This window comes from Sesamum indicum, linkage group LG7, assembly GCF_000512975.1.
Source record: "Sesamum indicum cultivar Zhongzhi No. 13 linkage group LG7, S_indicum_v1.0, whole genome shotgun sequence".
In the NCBI taxonomy this organism is placed as follows: Eukaryota; Viridiplantae; Streptophyta; class Magnoliopsida; order Lamiales; family Pedaliaceae; genus Sesamum; species Sesamum indicum.
The window spans coordinates 5,956,226-5,979,397 of record NC_026151.1 but is presented as its reverse complement, the minus strand read 5'-3'; the positions used below and the strand labels follow the sequence as shown (position 1 = coordinate 5,979,397).

General features: G+C 33.3%; 2 protein-coding genes across 4 annotated transcripts; one reads left to right on the top strand and one right to left on the bottom strand.

The window, feature by feature from the left end:
- On the top strand, positions 367 to 5,053 carry LOC105166391. Of its 2 annotated transcripts, none has more exons than XM_011085731.2 (3): positions 367 to 566; positions 3,121 to 3,340; positions 4,483 to 5,053. In XM_011085731.2, the coding sequence occupies exons 2-3, from the start codon at positions 3,158 to 3,160 to the stop codon at positions 4,750 to 4,752; spliced, it is 453 nt and encodes a 150-aa protein (XP_011084033.1). In that variant the 5' UTR covers positions 367 to 566; positions 3,121 to 3,157; the 3' UTR covers positions 4,753 to 5,053. The 2 variants fall into 2 exon arrangements, with proteins under 2 accessions (XP_011084033.1, XP_020550992.1); XM_020695333.1 differs by having other exon boundaries at positions 367 to 657.
- LOC105166390 (plant intracellular Ras-group-related LRR protein 5) lies at positions 5,451 to 12,610 on the bottom strand. 2 transcript variants are annotated; one of them, XR_848177.2, is made up of 4 exons: positions 11,888 to 12,610; positions 10,289 to 11,205; positions 10,001 to 10,202; positions 5,451 to 5,998 (listed from the first exon to the last, which is right to left on the bottom strand). XR_848177.2 is itself a non-coding variant. In XM_011085729.2 (3 exons), exons 1-3 carry the CDS (start codon positions 12,423 to 12,425, stop codon positions 10,077 to 10,079), a joined length of 1,581 nt encoding a protein of 526 aa, XP_011084031.1. In that variant the 5' UTR covers positions 12,426 to 12,610; the 3' UTR covers positions 9,808 to 10,076. The 2 variants fall into 2 exon arrangements, 1 of the variants encoding a protein (XP_011084031.1); XM_011085729.2 differs by lacking the exon at positions 5,451 to 5,998 and having other exon boundaries at positions 9,808 to 10,202.

The window sequence follows — 23,172 nt, the reverse complement described above, 5'->3', positions numbered from 1 at the left end:
CCACGTCTCTGTCTACGTGGAAATACACGTGGCTCTACTGGCCATTTTTTGCACCATGGCCTTGCCAAGTCAGCATTTTTTGGTGGAAATGTCCAAATTAGTCGAAAAATCGGCAATAAAATCCTACTTCAAACCTAATTGACCCATTTTTGTAAATTGGTGATCCAAATGTGATAAACAATGAAAGTTAGTGTACTAAAATATATCACGGACAAAGTTAATAAACCAAAATTTTTTCCCCCTTATTTATTTATAACAATATAATTTAATTAAAAAATATACAAGACAATAATTTCAAATCTCACCAATAATTTTATTAAGAAAAACTATATACATTCTTTCTCTTTCTCATAACTCTAATTTCTAAAATCCCACTTTTCTCATTTTTTTCTCCCTCATTCTTGTTTCTTCCCACTTTTATTTTTCTTTCTCCCCAATTTCCAAATCTAAATCCTAAAAGGCTAAAACCCTAGTTCCAAACCAACGATTGCAAGCCTCAATCTATCTAATCAGCAGCAACGAGGAAGGCGATTGCCGTTGTGTCGCCAAGCAAGAAGCTCGAACAGGTTTGCCATTACATCTCATAGTCTTGGTCTCACCGTCGGCTTCTGTGTGTATGAGCGGCGCCTATGAGGAGAAAATGGTTCTTTAATTTTGGTATTGTTGTTCTAGGCTTTTTATACTTGTTAATATTTTACAATCAGCACAATTCTTATTATTGTATTCTCCAAAAATCCGCAATTGCATTTCGAGCTATTCTGGTAAAACCCTTTTGGCCGTTCGCAAGAATAAAAGTAAAATCTACTATCAGCACTTCTTTTTTAGGGTTTTGAACATACATTTAAGTTTATCATTGTTAAATCTTTGTTATTGGAGATGTATGTAATTCTTGAATGCTAGAATATTATTCTTATACACCAACTTGAATTTTCTGTGTTGGTTTGGTGCTTCAAGATATGAAAATGGATATGAAATGATTTGATATGTGAAGGGGAGACTGTTGTGGTGTACGGTAGGCTTGAAATAAACAATTTGCTGAGCTTGAGGTCGGGCTCTTTATATATGGTTAGAGCTTGAGCTCGGGTTCATTATATATGGTTAGAGCTTAAGCTCGAACTATAAGAGCTCATCGAGGTCGAGCTCGAGCCATAAAAAATAAAATCTCGAGCTCGACTCATTTACACCCCTAGTTTAAGGGTTGGAGCTCAACCTCCTTAACTATTTCAGAAATTCTACGCAGTGGTGATGCAATTGATCATTTTCTCTCATATCTATGATCTTTGGAGTTTATTATTTGTTTTTGTGGAATTGTATGGTAACAGTATGGTTTCTTATTCTTTCTTTCGATTATTTTCTGTATTGTTCGTCAATCTTTTTCATTTCTGACATCTTGCTGATATATGTTGAATCAATCTGGATTAGCGACTCCGATATGTGTATATTTGATTATATGTTCAGTTTTGTTCTGTTTTTGCTTTCGAGCTTGGGAAATGGGGGTTTTGCCTTGTGGGTGCGATTTTGTCGATAAATCTGATTTTTCTCTGTAACATTGACCCAATTATTGCGGGTTTTGGGATTTGATTGCATTAGCGTACTTGTGGTATATGAACATTACATCATGTATGCTTTTTTATTTGTGTGGTTGATGTCTGTTGGCATTTGCCCCTGTTTTGTGGGTTTTTCAGGCCTTTGGATTGCGGTTGTGATTTCAGAATTATAATGATGCTTAGGTCTAGCTTCCCATTTGGAAATTGATTATATCTAAGCAGATGAAGGGGATCTTTTTTGTGTCTGTCTCTGATGTAAAAACAGGGGAAGTTTTCTTTTATTTTCATTTTTGTTCCTTTTTTGAGATTTCTATATCCTTCCCAGTTCCTATGTTGTTTTTTCCTTCGAAAAATACTTATCCCAACGCATGCTTACTGTACTCTGAAGGAGGGAATGATGTTTTATGACCTTATGATATGTATAAGGTATAATTGTCTATCATGTTAGGCCTTCTTCCAGTCTTCCTGGGAGTATATTTCAATACTTTTATATTCAGTTAATTGGCTGATGCATTCACTGATATAACATTAAAGATAATCAGTGTGGAAAATGTGAAACCTAGAAGCTAACATGTGAAGATGATAAAATATTTCATGGACAATTAGTTGGATTGTCATATGTCAGCATTATAGTTGTAAAAGGCACGACTCAAAGGCAAGAGCCCAAGAGCAGTTTCCAACAATGGCTCTGGGCTTTCGCCTGGTGCAAGGGCATCTAGGCTATGGCTCCTGGGACCTCGGTGAAGCCAAAATGGGGACTGGCCTATGCTCTCAAAATTAAAGGAGAAAAAGAACAAAGGAACAAATGCCAATAATCGTCTGTTAAAGAAAAAAAAAACACATGAGCAGAAAATCCTTATCTGTGCTGGTCTTTCTCCCAGCCATAACGACATTCTTCTTCTTGTTGTTGTGCTCTTCTTTTTTCTTTCTTCCGTATTTGTTCTCTTCTTTTTTCTCCTTTGTTCCTTTGTCTTTTTCTTTTCTTTTCTATGAAACATAAAATTTCCAACTTCCACCTGTTATCTGTCTTTTCTTTCCCGTGAATTGTTTTTGTAACTTGTTGAGTTACTTGAGAATTATTTTTCTTTGTGTAATTATTTAATGTCATAACAATTTTCTCCCTCTACATAAATAAATTGTTGATGTTTCTTGCTGTAATTGTTAAATGTTAAAATAAATTTTGAAATAGATAACTAATTGTAATCATATTCTTTTTATGGTTATATACTTCTATTGTTTTTGTTGAATTTACTTTTTTAACCCAAGTTTTTTCTTGTCTTTAAACTATTTGTGTATCATTCCTGTGGAAATATACTTATGGTATAAAATATAAATATAGAAATTTTTTCTGAAATTTGTGATGTGCTTTGGAAGGGGCTCCAGGGCACCTATGCACCAAAGGGTGCCATGTGCTTTTAACAAATATGGTCGGCATCTAACATGTTAATGCATGCTTTCTGACATTTCATGTTTCTTTTCCTTTATCTCATATTACTGAAAACCTCAAAAATTATGCACCATTGTGTATTCCATAAATCATTCCTTACTGAGAAGAGAACAACTCATCTTGTAGCATAAGTGATTATCCCTGAGGCAGTTGGGAAGGAAGGATGCCTCTTTATGACTGCATGCTTTTGTTGAAACCCAATGTAACGAAGGAGGCCCTCATGGATTTGGTTTCACGGGTAGGACAGCATGTTTACAGAAGAAATGGAGTATTGACTGATCTGAAGTCCTTTGGAACTGTTCAATTGGGTTATGGAATTAAGAAACTGGATGGACGATACTATCAGGTAAGTACTTCTATTTATGCATTCTAAAAGAGAATTTTATATATTATGTTTCTTCATTGTGCTATGCCTTTGGTTTTTCCATATGATGCCATTTTGGATTCGTCAAATTCTTCATACTTCTTTTTTTTTTGAAATTGTGCATAACTTTCATACATTGTGAAATTATAGTTTTGAATAGATGGCTAGTTTTTACAGTCCCTTGTATATACTCATGATTGTGGCCCTCATCATCTCAGACAGTAATCACCCTTGTCCTTTGCCTTGCACAATATATGGATTGTCATCCTCACTAATTGTATATAGTCCTTAATGGTGATTCAAGTTGCTAACTTGTTCTGGAGTTTCTCGCCACTTAATTGAGTGGCAAGCAAGCTGATGGAATTCTTTAGCTGGGATTCACTAGTTTTCAGGTCTCTTATCTAGTAAACATACCTACACTGGAAGCCATTCCTAAGGAGGATCTTTTAGGAGGAGAAAAAGGCTAGATTTTGGAATTTAGTTTTATGTGAGAGACCCAGAATGAAGCCTACATTATGCACTGCTGTGTCTGGGTAATCCTTATGCTTTTCTCAACTTCCCCTTTACCAGGGCTGTAGAGGTACTGTGGGTGATTGTGACCTCATGAATGTCTGACTCATTAGAGGTATACTGCTTTTTCCAAGGAATAGCAGAGATTTGTACCATCTGCTTTGACCTGCCCAAGCTTGGGGATATAATTGTTAAAAGATCTCTTCTGATTGCTATTTGATGGTTCCTCTTGGCGCCATTTCTTTAAACCTGATGATAGTCTAAGCTTTTTCTCGACATTGGGTTAAGCTGACTTTTCTTAGGCCTATTGATAAATTCCATTAATGCGGACACTAAAGGGTCTATAGGATGGGGAGTTTCTTCATCGATGGGGTTATATGGCCTTCCACAGGTGCATTGAAGTTCACGCCTGTGGTCTAACCACTTACTTACTTAAGCTATTTCTTTCTGGTAGTTTTGATCTTTACCTGGAGTGGCCTCACTACACTTTCTATTGATGTTTCACTAGACTGCATTCCCTGAATTCTGTTTTGTCTTTCTCTTTGCCTTCTTCCACCCTCAAGCAACATAGAAGAATACTAATTGTTCAGATTATTAATGAGTGTAGCATGCAGGGACAACTGATGCAGATGACAATGATGACACCACCCAGCTTCAACAGTGAACTTTACTACCTGAACAAGGAAGACAGATTGCTGCGCTGGCTCTTGGTTAAACACCGTGACATGAAATTCGGAATGGAATTTTTTGGCGAAGATGATGCTAAAAGTGAGCTTAGGAGTTTCAGGAGCAATTTGTATGATGATGAGAACATTGAAGAGGATGAGGATGACGATGATGATGAGCATGAAGGCGATATGCAATCTGAAATAAAAGAAGGATGATGCGGCCACATGTCTTTGAAGTTCTTTTTTCACTCTACCAGGCTACAACTGCACGAGCCAGTGCTATGATCAAATGAAATATGTGGCTGTTTCATAATGAGTGGCTTCAACAATCGTTAGGCATTATATTTTAGATATGAATTTTTAGCACAAGTATCTGTATAAGATGCTTAAACCTGACAGGATCAATTCTCTATTTCTGTGTTCGTTTATGACTTGGTAATTGTTCGGTTCTATTTTTTAGGATGTTTTTCTTTGTTTCTGAAAGCTAGATGATAAAGATCGAGATAAATGTTTATGATCTTGCGAGCTCCTTTGTATCCCGTATTAACATAAGACAAATAAAGATAAGGTGTGCGGAACTAAATGTTATGTGAAAAATATAAGTCGGTATTTAAAATGTGTTTTACAGTCTTTCGAGTAGTGATAATCAAAGATGAACATAGCCACGTTGGCGTAGCTCGTAAGATAAGTACATGAGAAATGATTGCAGAGATACTACTGAAACAATTTCCAGTTCTTGAAAAAAAAAAAAAAAGGAAAAAGAAACAGAAACAGTAGTAATTTTCAGTAAAATCAGATTTGTTTCACTTTGTAATTCCAATCTTGCACACCCAGAGAACAGGTATTGATGTCAAGAGTTGGCAGACACCCTTTTAGTTTTAACCTCATGATTCATATATCCAATGCTTTGGGTCCAAAACCAAATATTACTGCAATCCCAAAAGATATAAGCAACACCACTAAAACAACAAGGAAAAACAAAAGGCGCCAAAACACAAGAAGCCATGCGGAAGGACAGGTGCAATCTTCTTCATACAGAAACCTTAATCAGTTGAAGTTACTTCTATGGCAACCTCATTCCGATGGACCGAATTTTGGATCTTACAATCATGGATCTTTTGACACTTTGTGTAGACAGCCTTCGTCTTGTACTTGACCGGCGGTACCACCTTCGGGTGGAAATTGCGGTGGCAGCCGCAGACATTGCAGTCGGGCAGCGACGTTCACCTCTCCAAGTACTCCTGGCAACCGTCAGTCTTACCACCTAGATGCGAATGAGATTTGTGGCATTCTGCGTATACGTCTCCGATGTTCAATTCGATCCCCTGAAACCCCTTCTTGATTGCTCAACTAGATTTTCTGTGCATGGAGATGTGATCTTATCAAAAGGAAAGTAGTCTTGCTGGTGAAGTCAAAGGAGAATATGGAGAGCTATTCCACTCCGCGAATGGATCAATTCTGTCTGAAATTAATCAGAATACGAATAGTTAAAGGTATAAATATATATGTCCTATGAATGATTTGTACTTTAGATGCTCATCACCATAAGAAACATTTCATCGCTCCAAAGACCAAAATTTGTGCATTAAAATATCAATTACTCAGTTTCTGTAAATATATGTTTATGCAATTATATATATATATATTCATGTATTTTGATTTTTAAAACTTATAAATAATATTAAATAATTTTAAAAATTTGATATTTTCATATGCACAGTAATTTGATTTGATGCAATAGTATCTTTTATATATAATGTTGATATTTTAATTATGATTAATTGTCATAGTTTATAATAAATAGTCATAGCAAATTGAGCACAATCATGAAACGATTGTTGCCCGTGAGTTTTGTACGGGTGACTAAAACATTTGCCATAACTTTTACCATGACTCTTAGATGTGAAAAAGCTAATTTTTTTTATTAATTTTATTTAATCATGATTAATAATAGTTATTTACTATAATTATTAGTCTAATCATTAATATTATAATCAATAGTAATTTTTTTCCTAATAATTTGTGATCAATAGAGAATGAAGATATACAGTTGATATGTTCATAGAGAGAAAAAAAATAGGATTTTGGTCCACTACTTATAGGACGGTAGCTCTTTCAATCCTATTTAGTCTAAAATTTGTAATTGAGGATTGTAATTTTGAAAAAAATGGTACGTTTAGTCCGAGTTTCGCTGTGAAAAGCTAAACTGACAAAATAATATCACATGCCATACACGTGACTTAGTTGATTTTGGTCTTTTTAATTTTTCTTATCATTTACTAATATGACATGAGGATCATAAGAAAAAAAATACAATTTAGGTCCTATAATTTTAGGATGGAGGCACATTTAGTTTAAATGTCAGTAGGACAAAAATGTCACATTATTTAAATTGGTCAAAAAATTAAAAGTCCACAAATTAAAAGGGTCACATGTCAAATGTGCTAAACTTTGATAATTTAGTGTATTTCAGCAACATCTAAACTACATATGCTATTTGTTGAAAAACAATAAATAGTTCATACAACAATCTCACAAATAAATTAAACTTGCATGCAACAGATAATTATTTATCTGCACCCTAAAAAATATGGATTGCCTGAACTTGTAACTGTAGAAGTATATCAATCCACACATCCAGATCAAACTCGTCTACAAATTCATGTCTTGAGTGGATTACAAACATGTTGTACTTCGTGTTGTCTTGAAAATCATACAACTAATGTCTTCAAGATTATCCCATGAATATCTTCAAGCCCACTTAATATTGGATCTAACTCTAAATGTTGAACAAACCATAAACACATCTTACTCGATTCGATGGATTACTATTAAAGCAACCCATTCGTTTACACACATCAAAATGAGGACAAATAAGGCCTACAAAAAATTATCCTAAGCTTGTGGGCTTTGTGGAATAAGTAATTTCGCTTCCATAGTAGGATTAGCCATTTATAGTGATGGCAACGGAACAGGTCTAAGGACCTCACCCAATCCCGACCCAATGAAGAACCTATCTCGACTCCGGATTGTCCCGCCCTGCACCTGACCTGTCAAACCCTGCCCCCCACCCCCCCCCTGCCACTCACCCGCCACGCCAATTAATTATTAATGGGTGAATTAATCAAGTGGCTATAAAAAATAAAGATAAAAATTACTTGTAGTTTGATTTTTTTTAATTTTGTATATTATATAAGTGTCTCAAATTATGTATTAAGAATAATATTAGTTTTGATGTAGACAAATTGTAACAATTTTTTTTTTCAATAAGTAATATCCTTTTAGATATAGATAATTTAATATAGTTTTCTATCTAAAATAAATTAAATAATACAAAGAATACATTCAAGTAATTTTTATTATTCCAATAAGTATTATCATCTTACGACTTACAATAATTTATATAAATACAATATTAAATACATTCAACTAATATTTTTTTATTTTTTTAAGTAATATCAGTTTAGATTTAATTACTTTAACATAATTTTCAATTTAAAATGAATTGCATAAAACAACGTATACACTCAACTAATTTTTTTTTTTAAGTAATATGCTTTTAAATTCAGTAATTTAATATAGATTTGGTCTAAAATGAATATACAATGTAAAGAACACATTCAACTAACTTTTTATTAGTTCAATAAATAATATCATCTTAGATTTAAGTATTTTAACATAATTTTTGGTATACGATGAATTATATAATATAAACCATACATTCATCTAACTCTTTTTATTTTAAAATAAGTATTATCAATTTAAATTAATAAATTTTTTTATCTAAGATAAAAAATACATTCAACAAATTTTTTCTATAAGTAATACTACATATTATAATAAATTTAGGTAATTTAACATAATTTTTTAATTTAAAATGAATTATATAATATAGATAATACAATTGATTTTGTATTTTTGTAGTTCTTATATAGAGTTGAATATATTCAATATTATTTAAGTATCTAAATAATATCATAATTTTTTATTAATAATGTATTGCATATGAATAAATAAATATTATTTATTTAAAAAAATAAATCGAGGTCCAATATAAAACCCAGCCCCAATTGGTGTGCTTGTGGTTCGGCCTTGTTATTCTGGGTTGGCCTGTTTGGAAGTAAACGAGCAACTAACTCTGGCTGATATATACTAAAAAAAAGAAGTAGTCTTTCAATAATAATTTTGTCTCACGAGATTTAACATAATTATGAACACCCTCTCGTTGTTTGAAAAATTACGCAATACTTCCCTAATTTCAACGATCGTCTAACAATTAGCTCATTCCGTTAGTTTTTATTAGGCTTTCATCTATTTTTTGTAGTGAACTAACCAAAATGTATTTATGGACTAAGAATTATAATTTTATTTATTTTTTTAAAATTTTATAATTTTTTTATTGACTAACTGGATAATTTTTCAAATTTTTTCATCACTCCATCCAATTTTTTTACATATTTTTATTTAAAAAAAATAATACAGTAAAAACATAGTTGATAATTTCATACTTTCGTCCAAAAATTACATAATTTCATCAAATATCATGAAATCATTTACAATTTTTTAAATAACAAGAAGGTATTCCTAATTATGTCAAACTTTGAAAGAGATCATTATAATTTATCCTTACAAAAAAAATTGTACAATTAGCTGAAAATTGGCATGTGACTTCACATGATTTACATGATTGGGTGCTTTTGAATTTTTCCGGTCAAAGAAGCTAACGTGAACGTAAAAATCCTAAGGCGGAATTTAAAAAATTTTATGGTTTGATCGAACGAAAACCAAGACAAGCGAACTCCCTTTCTCCCCAGAAATACAATCAGGAAATGTTTCAAAAATTAAGACAAGAGTACCACAGGACTGAAAGGCTGCCTTTGTTTTGCCTATGTTGTTGGAGGGAAGACTAAGTCTTGGCTTGTAAAGAGAATAAACTGAAGATTGAATTGTATATGAATGTCATGTTCTAGGCTTCTACCATAAATTTGGCTCCTTCGGTGCTGTCAGTGTAGCGCACCGTATAGTTCTACCTCAGGTTGTTATCAAAGCATCATCGGTATTAAAGGGGGAGGAGCAACAGGACAGCCGATGCATCAAGAATCAAGGAAGTGTTTTCTACAATGTTATTCCTGCATAAAGTTTGACAACTTCCTAGAGTCTGAGATTTCAATGAGGCAACTTTCTTCATGTTTTATACTGATGCATAAGAAGACTCGAAATGATTGAAGAACCACAACATTTCGTTTTGCAAGTACAGTAAATATACTACGATAACCAACAAATACGTTTTCGCGATTTCAGTTCTGCATCAAACAAATGCAATCTTATGCTTATACTTATTGACTCACTCACTCTTTGGTGCAAAAACACCAGTAGCACAGTCTTGCTCAGTTTTTCACACAATTATACATATCGGAAAGTGCTTATAATAATTAATCATTGACTTGAATCGAAATTTACTCACCTCCCTAGAGATTCACACATATACACATATAGGGAGACGGAATCTTTAACGCCTTCACATTCTTGCTCGTGGAAAACTATCTCTTCTCAATGCCAAAACAGAGCAGTGGGCATATATATGAAAAGAAGCCTCTTTTCTTCTTTATCTGTCGGGACTTCATATCCCTCTCAGCAACAAAATCAGCCATATACTGTACAACGACCTAACAAAATGAAATATATATGCAAGTTAAAAGTCCTTGAAGTGCTCCAAGGTTCAACCTCATGATACAATATCAGTTAGACGTACCTGTGCACCCAGTTTCGTAACTTCCCTTGGTGGCACTTCCAAAGGAGTTTGATCAACACGTAAGTTTCTTAACCTAGACAGGAATCTAAAGGTATCAGGCAGCACTTTTATTTGATTGTCACTGATGTCGAGTTCTTCAAGCATCTCTAGATTTCCAAGTGATTCCGGCAGCATTCTCAGGTCAGCAAAATTTTTTCCAACATTAAGTTTTGCAAGGCTCACCGCAGAACAAAGTGCTTCAGGTATTATCTCGAGTTCATTGAAGCTAACATCAAGCTCCTTCAAATGAGAGAGATTACCAATTGTTGACGGCAATCTTTTTACTCTGTTATAGTGCAAAGTAAGAATCTCCAAGCGTTCAAGCTTCCCTACTGATTCTGGAAGAGCTTTGAGCTGATTGAAATCCAACCTCAGTTCAACAAGCGACGAGCATAATCCAATTGTGTGAGGAAGTTCTTCAAGATCATTTGTTTGAACGTTCAGTCTTTCTAAAGAAATTAGATCCCCAACTTTATTAGGTAAGTTTGAGTACCGGTTTGAACTTAAATCAAGACTAATCAAATTTTTTAAGTTCCCAAAAGACTCTGGCAGCGATTTCAACAGGTTTGCTGAAAGGTCAAGGTCGGCTAAGTTTTGCAGGTCACCAAAAGAACTAGGGAGGTTTATGAGTTGGTTGGCACGGAGATCAAGCTTCATTAAGGTCTTAAGGCTGCCTATGGAAGTTGGAAGAGCCATGATCCTGTTTTCAGATAAATACAATTCAGTAAGGGTTGATAGCTTTCCGAGAGAATACGGAAGCCACTCAATCTTGTCCATGAGCTTGCCTTGAAGATCCAAAACACTTGCCCCAGTTTTAGCACAATTTTCAATTACTGCTGCCACTTTCATCAGATTCAATTGTTCTATTTCTCCTTCCCCTGGGAATGAAATCAACAAGCAATAAAGCCACTGAGATCAACTTATAAGTATTCCTGTGTTCTATACATGTCTTGTGCAGTTAACGTATAACAAGCTCGCTTGCAGCACACATTAGAATGATTTATAGAACTAATAAAGGCCAATTCTCCATATCTAATGCTGAAAGCAGGATCACAGCTAAAAAGTCAGAGTTTCACCATATTAGAAGCTGCTTACTAGCCATATTATCTTTGCGATCCCCCACAGTTGTACCACAGCAATATAAGATTTGTAAGACATGAATCATTCTAAGACTACTATATTATCAACAGTTTCAACCAAAACTTCGGTTCAGAAAGGTTTTGAACCTCTTTGCTGCTCAAGCCTGGCAGGCTACTATAACTCCCCCACCATTTACTTTCCTTTACAAGTGATTCATTCAAGGACCATATTCTCAATTGTTGCAAATCAAATTCTATAAAGAATCCAACTTTAAGGACTATTTCCTCTTTCAATCATGAAAAATAGGCAAAATTACTGTAAATGACTATAGGCCGTTTTAGCCTATCACACATCAAGCAGTGAAATTCAGTAGTAAGTGCAAATGACCAAAAGCATTAATACTTCATATTTCACAGAATCACTGAAACCCCACCTCATTAAACAAAGAATTAAACAAAAAAACTAGGATTGAATTCAAACCTGAAGATAAAACAATAGCCTTTGAAGAAGAACTACTGGGAAGAAAACCCTTCATCTCGTCACCACTCTTAACATCTTCATGATCAGCACACTCCACACCCTTCTCCTCACTGATCACAAGCTTTCTCTCAACTTCACCATCACCACCCCCCAAATCAGGCACTTTCTCCGAAAACGCATCCCCAGAAACCAGCGCGGAAGTCTTCTGAATAAGCCCATCAAACACCTGTAAAGCCCTGTCGAGCTCAACCAGCTGGGCCGCCTCTTTCCGCTGCTCGTTGCATTGGAAACAGACCATGGCTTTCCTCACTTCTTGCAGCACGGAAAACAGTTCCGAAGGCACGTCTTCCGGTGGACGCCGCTTCGAGATCTCCTCTAGCTGAACCTTCTCTTCGGTTTCTACAGTCTGCAGCACGGAAACGGCCGCCTCAACCTCTTCAACGGAGGGTCTCGACGGCAGCGATTTGTAGATTCTGGTAATTTCTTCTACTGTTTCTACGTAGGGGGGAGGCGGGTGGTCTGTCACGGCGGAGGCCATGACGGAGGAGCGATGATCAGAAGGAGAATGGGAATTTGGTTGAAGAACAGTGGCGGGTGGCCCTTACTACACTCTGCAAATACGCAGTTGTGGGAATTGTCAAATAACAAATTTTGTATGATATTTTGAGTTAAAAAGTTGCTCCCTCAGTCCCAACCCACTTTAATTCCACAAATTGGATAAGATTTGGAAAAATGTCTAATCATACGCATATCACTCATATGTCCTTATGCATTTGTCTAACCCCCCCCCCCCACCCCCACCCCCAACAAAAGTGATTTGAAACCAATCGTGGATTGTCCCCTAGGGACAAACGTTTGGTGATCACCAATCATTTATTTATTTTAAGGATAAATTGCATCCAACTTCATTTAAATTTCATATAATTTCAAAAATTATCAATATTTGTTCAGATGGTTGTTTTATATGTGGAATTTGTTGAGATAGTTGTTTAACAATGCGTTGATTCAGGCAGATAATTGGAGTCCAAATAAGCCAAATTTTAGTAATTATTCAAAACAAATTAGTTCAATTACAAAAATGAGAGGTTATTCCAAGAAACAAAATTATATATATTTTAAGAAGTCAAAAAAAAAAAAAAAAAAAAAAGCTTCGTTCAAGTGGTGAAGTTGATATGTGTTGGATCTCATAATTTGATATAAAATATTGAATGGTAATTAAAAGTCAAATCAAATATTCATAATTGGCCACTAATACCAACAACTAGCAATTTTATATGGGAAAATATCAGTAATAGTCCTTTAAGTTTGGATTTTACATCAATTTAGTCCCTAATATTTGATATGTAATTATGTGAATACTATATTTGATCCTTAGTTTTGTTTAAAATCACTTTAATTCCTCAAGTTTATTTCTTAACTTTATCATCTTTAAAATTTAGTTTTTATCTCAATTTAGTCCCTCTTACCATTTTCCAGTGAAAACGTGGTCGGATTTTGAATCTTTGAAGAGTAAAATGGTCAATAAGTTTGATTTTATCACTGTAGTATCTTAAGTTTAAAAAATTATCAAATTAATCTTTTCTACATGAAAAAATAACCTTTTTTTTATATTTTTTTTATACTGATATGTTGTAGTTCTCATATGTGAATAATGAAAACTTTGAACTTTTGCGAACATAATAATAATATATTGTTTAACTTAAAATAAATAGTTTTTTTTTGGAGTTAAACAAAATAAAAAATTAGGAATAAATTTTATAAAACTTATTAATATGAAACTGTAATAAAAAAAAAAAACCTACATTAGTAATTTTTTATTTCAAAAGTTAAAGATAAGTTCTTAACAATATTTATTAAATATTTGAATTTTCGAATAAAAAGTTGGTTGATTATGTTTTTCAATTAGATATTTTGGTGGATTTCATATATATAAAATTCATTTTAAGAGGTTTTCTATAAAATGGGACTGTATATTTAGAAAACCTCTTAACATGAATTTTATATATATTTGAAATTCACTAAATAATCTAATTAAAAATGCATTCCACCAACTTTTTCATTAAAATCATAGTTGTTAATATTTAATAACATTGTTAAGATTTAATTTTATTAGACATATCTTTAACTCCTAAGATTACAAAACCAACTTAGATTTTTTAAAAATAATTTTAGAATAGATAAGTTTAATAAATTTTGTTATTTTTCACTTTTGAAAATAAAAAAAGAAGATTATTTTATTTTATGTTAAGCAATATGTTAATATTATGTTCACAAGAGGTCGTTTTCATTTTCCGTACAAAATAATAACATCCTACTATATAAGAATATAAAAAAAAAATGGTTTCCTTCTAAGAAAAGGACTAATTTGATAATTTTACTAATTTAAAAAATTAAACTGATAAAATCAAACTTAAATTGATCATTTTACCCTCTAAAAATTCAAAATTCAGCCACATTTTCATCAGAAAATGGTTAGAGGGACCAAACTGAGATAAAAAATTAAAGTTTAGGGATGTTAAAATCAAGAAATGAACTTGAAGGACTAAAATAAGTTCAAACAAAAACTTAACGGAGCAAATGTAGCATTTGACCTAAGTAATATTATTGCCCCTAATCCCTGAACTATGTTTCATTTTAGTCCTACAAGACAATTATTTATAAAAATGTAGGGGCAGAATTGTCAACAAATGGTACAGAACTACCATTGAGTTGAAAAATTAAGTTCACTAAATTTTAAATATTAAGTAATTCAAGATAAAATTGAATTTTGTTTGAAGAACATAATATATTATATTAATGGCTTAAATATTTTGATTCTGTAATTTTGGCACTTTGATATTTTTATTCTTTATTTTTCTAATGTTGCAAAATAGTCCTATAACTTTTTGACATTTCACGATTTTGATTCTTTCGGTGTTGGATTTTGCAAAGTTGCCGAAATAAATCATGTGCTACTTGGATTTTGATAATTTTATCTTTTATCTTTCTAGGGGTTGCAAAAGAGTCCTGTAACTTTCACATTTTGTAATTTTGGTCATTCCGCTGGATTTTGCTAAAATTTTCGGAATAAATCAAATGTCAAGTCATTTTTTTTTATTTTTCATCTGTGTTGGAGAAAATGAACCAATCATAGTAAATGCCCCAATTTAAATGAACCACGTGTATATGATTTATGCCAATGACTTTTGCAAGATCTAGCACTAAATGAACCAAGGTCAGTAATTTTTGTTTCAAATATTTCTCGTAAATTTTTCAATGTTTTTATGAATCAATACAAAATTCTAGATTTTTTCTCCTTAATTTCATTTTTCTTGAATTTTTTTAAAATCCTACTATGAACTACTCCTAATATATGTTAATTATGGGAATATTTTCACTATTCAAAAAGATGGTTGTCCTAATTTAAAATGTCATAATAAATCTAACATGTTTGGAGTTTCTGAAAAGAAATTATAACTTCATATGATATTTAATGTAAATTTCTTACAAACTCAATTGCTCTTTAGAATATTTTATTTGATAGCTTTTTGCTGTGTACCAGATTTTTGGCCACATCACAAGGGTTGAAGGATCTTAAAGAAAATTTTAAGATTCTCGAAGGACTAGCCCTACAAAATAAAAGTTAATACTCCGATACTTAAATCAGTAACAGTTTACGAAAAAATATAAGGGAACACTTGAATTAAAGTGAGAATAATGGTATAAAATGGTGATAAAAAGTGTATGTATTCGTATGAAGTGAAAAATATAAACTTGAAATAGCTTGAGAATCGAGAGAGAATAATGCAAGAAAGTAAAGAATGATGTTACCAAATGACTGCACAAGACCTCTATTTATAGACATGTATAGAGCAGGCTACGAGGTTTGTTGTGAAGTGCCATATGGCGTTGGAAAGTCCTTCGAGTTTGCTATCATCGAGAATAAACTTTTTATGATTTAAATAAATATTAGCTGAGATACGTGAGTTGGACTAAATACTGTCATATTTACCTAAAAATTGGGGAGTTGGTTGTTTGTGGATTTTCTAGCTCATTTGTTACCAATTTACTCTGAACAACCTGAAAATATTTCAGGGTGACGTGTACAAATGTCTACGCAAGCTATATGACGTGTCCTCCCAACTGTACAATGATATGTCTGGCTGAAATGAATTTATTTCTTAGTCCTACCTGTTTAGTAAAATAGCAGGTAAGGCTGTAGGCCTTTTTCTCTTACTAATGGGCTTTATCCGTTCTGCTGGTAGGCCCTTATCCATCCTGCTGATGAGCCAGCTGGGTTCTTAGTAGGCTAGATTAGTATGCCTAAATTGTAGGCTTGGCCTAATAATTTTAGAGAGCATCATTACTCCCCCCCTATTCCAGGAGTGCTGATCGTAGAGCTGGATTACTGGAATAAGTGATTGTCCTTCAGAAAAAAAAAATAAAAAAAAAGGAGAAGAATTTTCCTTCTCGTCAGCAGGATGAATCCCGCTGAACTACTTGAGTATTGTTGGCTGGTTGAAGGACTCTAGCTGGAGTGTTTTCTCTGCTATGCTTTGTTGTTCCTGCAGGTCAGTATAAAGACTTGGTTGAAAAATACCCGATTTATTTGGTGGTAACAATATTTCCTGCAAGTGTTAGAGCAATGCTAAGTAGGATAAGCAGGGGAGGTCTCTCCTTTCCTACTTTATTGCACAAGTTTAGCCAGAAAACTAGGCAAATAGGTAAGATAGTTCTTAATCTAACCTTTGCTGCAACAAGCCTATAGATTTAAGCAACCTATTATAGGACAAGAAAAATTAACCTGTTGTACTCAACTGATACATACATACTTGTTTCAGCTGCTCTTGTTATTAGTGAGGAAGATGTAATTCTGTTAGTAGGAGAGAATATATCCCACAGTAAAGAGTAAGGATAGAACTTAAGTAGTAAGTTAGCCTAAGCAGGTTTTATTAGCATTATGCTGAAATAGATGTGCCAACAGAAGGCAGTTGAAAACTGAAGTAAGTGTGTCAGCTATTAGATGTTTGTTTGTTGTATATACCAGTTAGTGATGGCTGAGTTGAATGCATGTGCCATCTAATGGCTACTCATGTCACTGCATTCACTAGCTGGTGACATCTTATATAAGTGCGTACGCAGCTAGGAATGACTTATGTAAATACATGAGCCAACTGGTGATGGTGAGTTATTTGGAATCAACTAGGAGTCTACAAGTAACACAAGATGGGAATCAAGGCTTGTCTTTATTCATGTGAGATTACGCTTGATTATAAGAATAACAAGCTGTAAATAAAGAGTAGGAATTTCAAGAATAAAACTTCATGAAGTTATAGGCGTTCCATGATCGAGAAAACCTCCTACAAATCCTCTGTTTGCTGCTACAAGAGCTGCAGTGGAAGGGGATTTCTTTCTTCTGTTTGCGTATTTTTTCTTTATCCTCGTAATCTTTCAAGTAGCCAACTTGTATAAGTCGTTCTATCTCTTGCCTCAACTGGCAGCACTGATTGGTGTTATACCCATACTCATGTGATACATGCAAAAATATTTAAATTTCTGGAGTTGGGGACCTTTCTTTGAGCTTTTAGGCCATTGTAAGGCGGGATGCTGGTCAATAGCCATGAGTATTCTAGCGGGGCTGGTGATAAGCGGGGAGTAGTTCTCGTTCTTTGGATCAAAGGGGTTGAAGCATCTTCCTGGGCTCTCCCCTGCTCCTGCTGGAGGAAGATAGCACGTTTTCCTAGAATAGGCTCTATAAGGCGGAGAGTAGGTCCAGATGCAACAAGGAGGGAAGAGTCTCCTTAAAAAGATCTATCATCACCTCCATTGTTGGAATTCACCATTTCTCACACCAAGACTCAAATGTTCCCAGAGACGGTGTCAATGATGCATACCAGATTTTTTGCCACACCACAAGGGTTGAAGGATCTTCAAGAAGATCGTAAGATTATCGAAGAACTAACCCTGCAAAACAGAGGTTAACATTCCAATGCTTAAGTTAGCAACGATTTACGAAGAAATAAAAGGAAAAATTGGAACTAAAGTAAAAATAATGGTACAAAATAGCTTGAGAACCGAGAGAGAATAATGCAAGAAAGTAAGTTTTTGTGTGAAGAATGATCTTACCAAATGACTGCACAAGACTTCTATTATAGGCATGTATAAAGCAGGATACGAGGTTTGTCATGAAGTGTCGTATGGCGTTGGAATGCCTTTCGAGTTGGCTATCATCCAAAATAAACCATTTATAATTTGGATAAATATGGATTGAGATACGTGAGATGGACTGAACACTGCATATCTGCCTAAAAATTTGGGAGTTGGTTCTTTGTGGATTTCCTATCACATTTGTTACCGATTTACTTGAAACCACTTGGAGATATTTTATGATAACGTGTACAAATATCTTGGCAAGCTATATGACGTGCCCTCCTAGCTGTATGATGACATGACTGGCTGAAAGGAGCTTATTTCTTGGGCCCGTCAGTTCAGTAAAGTAGCAGGTAAGCTTGTGTGCCTTTCTTTCCTACTGATGGATTTTATCAGTTCTGCTGGTTGGCCCTTATCCATCCTACTGATAAGTTAGCTAAGCTCTTAGTCGCTTGGGCTAGTATACTTAACTTGTGGGCTTGGCCCAATAATTTTAGAAACCTATTGAGAGCTTCATCACTCAATAAGAGATAAACAACACGTATCCAACTCAATGGGACCTTAGGAGACCTATGATGTGAAAGTATCTGAAGGTCGCATGAGACTTTAGAAGACAAAGGACATAGTGTCAGAAAAGCACTGCCAGAGCCGCCTTACTAACTTGACTGTCGGAGAGCCATCGCCAGAATCCCCTCCGACCTGGCTCTAACGTGTGTTTGTCTTCCAGATCCTCAATGACTCTACCCAATCTTCCAAACGATTGACTCTAAGACCTTTGGAGCCCTTTCGCTTACATGTAGATACCTTCGTATTTCCAGAATACAACAAGTAGGTTGATTAGATTTAGTTATAGGATATTGATGATTAGTATATGATTTTTGTAGTTGTCGATTGTTGTTAGATTTAAGTATTTGATATTAATGATTATAATCGAATTATTTAATTAATAATAATTCATCGCATTCATTTCAACAAAACAAAAAAAAAAAAAAAACACAAATATAAGTCAAAATGTATGAGTAGCTCCCACTTATTTTTGCAATTTACTAAAAAAATTATAAATACTAAATTTTTGCCCAAACAATTCAACTTTAACTTTTTTTTTTCATTTCTCGTATTTGTTTTCAAACACCTCAATTTTTACAATTGGTTAATTTATTATTTATTTTGATCAAAAAAATAAAATAGTTATTATAGACACACCTAAGCAAACTTTATGAGTCTTGGATTTTTCAGAAAAATAATTATAAATGTAATAGAAGGAAAGTCAGTTGGAAGATTTTTACACATTTTGGATATGCGAATCATTTAATAAAAGTAATGATCAGAACAAAGTTCTAAATCTAGTTAAAGTTAAATGATTTATTGTTTATTGAATCTTAATTGACCAAATCTAGTTAAATATTCCATTAAAAAAAATCCACTGTAAAGACGTAGTATATGTGTGAATGTGAAAAGAATTTTGCTTTGGCATCTTTCCACTCAATAATAGTATATGATTTTATTAAGATAACATCTTTATTCATTTTAAATGTATAATATAAAATGGTTATTTTTTATAATGACTTTGAATTTCTTAAAAAACAATTCATTTAATAAGATAATCCTTGGATACACCCATGGTCTCAAGCAAATACACCCTCGGTCTCAAGCAGATATCAAAACATGGGGAAGAAGAAAAAAAAAAAAAAAACCAAATACCAAAACAAAAACAAAAAATAAAAAAATGACTAGGGTTTCAAAATTATTGCAAATTAACATATTGCGAACAAAGATTAATAAGAAAAACTTCAATTTTAATTACGATCAGTTAATATTTATCATGATTTTACTTATAACTAAAAGATTAGCGATTATTTTTAGTTACGTTTATTGATTTGACCTTGAAAAAATAATAACTGATAGTCATGGTATAGCGTAATTAAATAGTATTTTGCACGATTCTTTTATTTTAAACTCTACAAATTAACCATCATCCTAAATTAAGATTAAAACAATTTTCCAAAACTCTTTTTTTTATGAGAAAATTCTAAAAAATAAATAAAATTATAATTTATAGCCTGCAAAAATATTTTGGTCAATTCTCTATAAAAATTGAATGAAAATCTAATAAAAACTAATGAATTGGGCTAATTATTAAACGAAAATTGGAATAAAAAAGCTAACAAAAACTCATTGAATTTATTCCTTAATATATAACAGTAAACAATGACCTTGATTAATTCTAGTCGTCTTGAAAGGGAATCAAATGGTTTTGAAGTTGTCAAAGACCATTTGGATTTTGCTTCTAACTTTGCCAAACACTTTTTTCAAACCAAGCAAATAAAATATTGGCAGCAAAGTCTATCTTCCTAATTTAGGAAACATCACGAGAGAAGAGCCCATAGACATTGTGTGGATGGCCGTTTTGACGACCCTGGTTTGCACTAGAAATGACAAGAAGGCAGGTTTGAGATATAAATTAATAATGATTTGGGTTGAGCTAACTGATGATTTAATACATTGAGTCAGACACTTGTTATTTGAGGTTGGATTTATTTATCTAGATGGTGGTTTGATTTATATATTACAAGTTGGTAGAATTGTTAGGATGACCCTAATTAAAATCTTTTGAAACTTTGTTTAAATTATATCTGAGTCACAGAGCTCGACTTCACAGTCATTAATATCTCAAGTATCTATATGAGTTTATGTGTCAAAGTTTGTATAATCACGTGTCGATAGCCAACAATCAGATGGACCAAGAATCAAGAACTGGTATTTCGAGTAGTCGAGTCAGGCCAGGCAGATCGGGTCGAATGATCTTGAGCAAAAAACCACAAACCCTTGTCCTGTTTGGTGATTTTTATGGTTTTCGAGAGTAAATTTATCTTTGCAGAGGGTTCCATTGTTATAAATCCTACCAAAATACTTTGACAAATATATCTATCTAAACACCATATGCACAAGTGTCCACTTTTCACCAATAACTTAAACATACTAGTATAATCCATACTTAAATTCATATTAGGAATCCTTAATTAATCATGTAACAAACTTGAATAATACGTATTTTTGTTTTTCATTACATTGGGTTTTGTATGAGGAAGGACGAAGAGTGCACTAGTTTGAAGATGAAGATGGTTGCTAGCAAAGTGGAGTTGTGATTGTAGCTTAAGTTTGTGTATGTTGGTAGGTTATGAAATTGTAGCTTAAGTTGTCAAATTGTAAATGTTGGTTGAGCCAAATGCTGGCATTTTAGATTATTGTAGTATTTATATATTGTAATGAATTGCAGCTTTAAGCAATGTTAATCATTTGAGATAATTGTGTTTTTTATTTGGCCCGTTATATCTCAATAACTTCGGCACATAAAAAATATACCGAAAGAATACACGCACTGATATTCCAATAAATTGCAATGAGCACACACACACAAAGTAAAATAAAATAAAATAAAATCCAGCAATTAGACATAAAAGCAAAGTTACAATAAGAGTCTCATTTACAATCAATGCACCACTGTCATTTGCATTAATTCCAATAAGAGGGGCAAGTTATAGAGATATATGTGCCAAAACCAACCACTATATCAAAAATCATATCTATAGAGAGCAACAACTATGTCAAAAAGCTGCTTTCAAGTATGCCAATTTGAGAGATCCATAAATTTTTATTGGGTAAATTATATTTTTGGTTCCATAAGTGGACGTCTTTTCAATTTTTGTCCCATACTCTGGTTAATTCGCACGTTGAGTCCCATATGTGGCTATTTTTTCCAATTTGAGGACCAACGAGGGCTTTCCGTCAATTTCATAACAGCAACTGCTATCTCCGTCAGTGACTGTTAAGTGTGGAGCGAAAATACAACAACTTGATGGGAAAGCTATTACACATTATTCCTACTATTTAAGGTGGATTTCTTCATTTCTCTCTTGCATTTAGTAGGAAAAATGTCACAAAATATGGCTGTTAGTAGAGAAGTTTTTTTGTCAATATGGAAGGCTTGCGATTTTGAGAATTTCATGGACTGACAAAAATCGACGGGTCTTCCCAAACAAAAAATCACAACCACACCCGCTTCTTTTTTTTGTACACCCAAAAAATCTCCTACCTGGTTTGTCGTCGGTCCATGAGGTTCTCAAAATCGCAAGCCTTCCACAGTAATAAAAAACTTATCTACTAGTAGTAACAAATAGTAGTAAATGCAAAAAAGAAATGAAGAAATCCACTTTAAATAGTAGTAACAAAGTGTAAAAGCTTTTCCCACTAAGTTGTGTTTTCCCTCCAAATGTCTACATTTTCCCACCACACTTAACAACCACTGACGGAGATAGCAATTGCCATCATGAAATTGACGGAAAGCCCTTGTTGGTCCTCAAATTAAAAAAAAAAGCCATATATGGGGACTCAATGTGCAAATTGACCAAATTATGAGACCAAAATTAGAAAGAGGTGGACTTGTGGGACCAAAAATGTAATTTACCCATTTTTGTCCCTGTTCCTTAATGATCGTCTTGGAAACTGGGATTACTGGTCTGTTTGAGAAACAAGGCATGACAATTCATTTAAATCTTAAAAACGTTTCCAAAGTTGTTTACTGATTAGGGATTTAGTCAACGGACGTTCTTGACTATCGACAAGGAAAGATAAGATTTTTAGGTCGTACCAATAACCAAAACCAATTTATCTATCACGAATGATTGTCATCTTTGTATCTATAATCAATCGTGGAATTAAGCATGATCCTGTTTTTAACTGGAATATTTCTCTCATATTTACTCCTCTTTGAAAAACTCTTTTCGTCTCTTTAATTTTAGATCTAAATTTTTAATCAAATTCCTCCCTCCCATCTTTTATTTTTATTTTTATTTAAAAAAATTAATTTTAACTCAATCTCTATAGATTCGATTTTACTTACCGCTTATATTTTGACAAATTCGACACCCATCACATATGCATCCTTTGAATTTAAAATAATAATCATATAGTACACCAAGTATCTTATTTCTCAACTTCACTGGTATTATACCATGTCCTCAAAAATTATTAAAACTAATATATAATAAAGAATAGTTAAGGAAAAAAAATAATAAATAAAAAAAGAAGAAGAAGACTGCCATGACGTAACGTGGTCTCCATGCATGCCACATACCATACGAGCTCTCTTCTCGGCA

Excerpts from the sequence above, each read along its gene's own strand:
- LOC105166391 (XM_011085731.2), top strand. The coding sequence starts at position 3,158 with ATGCCTCTTTATGACTGCATGCTTTTGTTGAAACCCAATGTAACGAAG. Across the intron at positions 3,341-4,482 it reads TGGATGGACGATACTATCAG|GGACAACTGATGCAGATGAC; the intron begins GTAAGTACTTCT and ends TGTAGCATGCAG.
- LOC105166390 (XM_011085729.2), bottom strand. The coding sequence starts at position 12,425 with ATGGCCTCCGCCGTGACAGACCACCCGCCTCCCCCCTACGTAGAAACA. Across the intron at positions 11,206-11,887 it reads GGCTATTGTTTTATCTTCAG|GGGAAGGAGAAATAGAACAA; the intron begins GTTTGAATTCAA and ends TTTCATTCCCAG. Across the intron at positions 10,203-10,288 it reads TTACGAAACTGGGTGCACAG|GTCGTTGTACAGTATATGGC; the intron begins GTACGTCTAACT and ends TCATTTTGTTAG.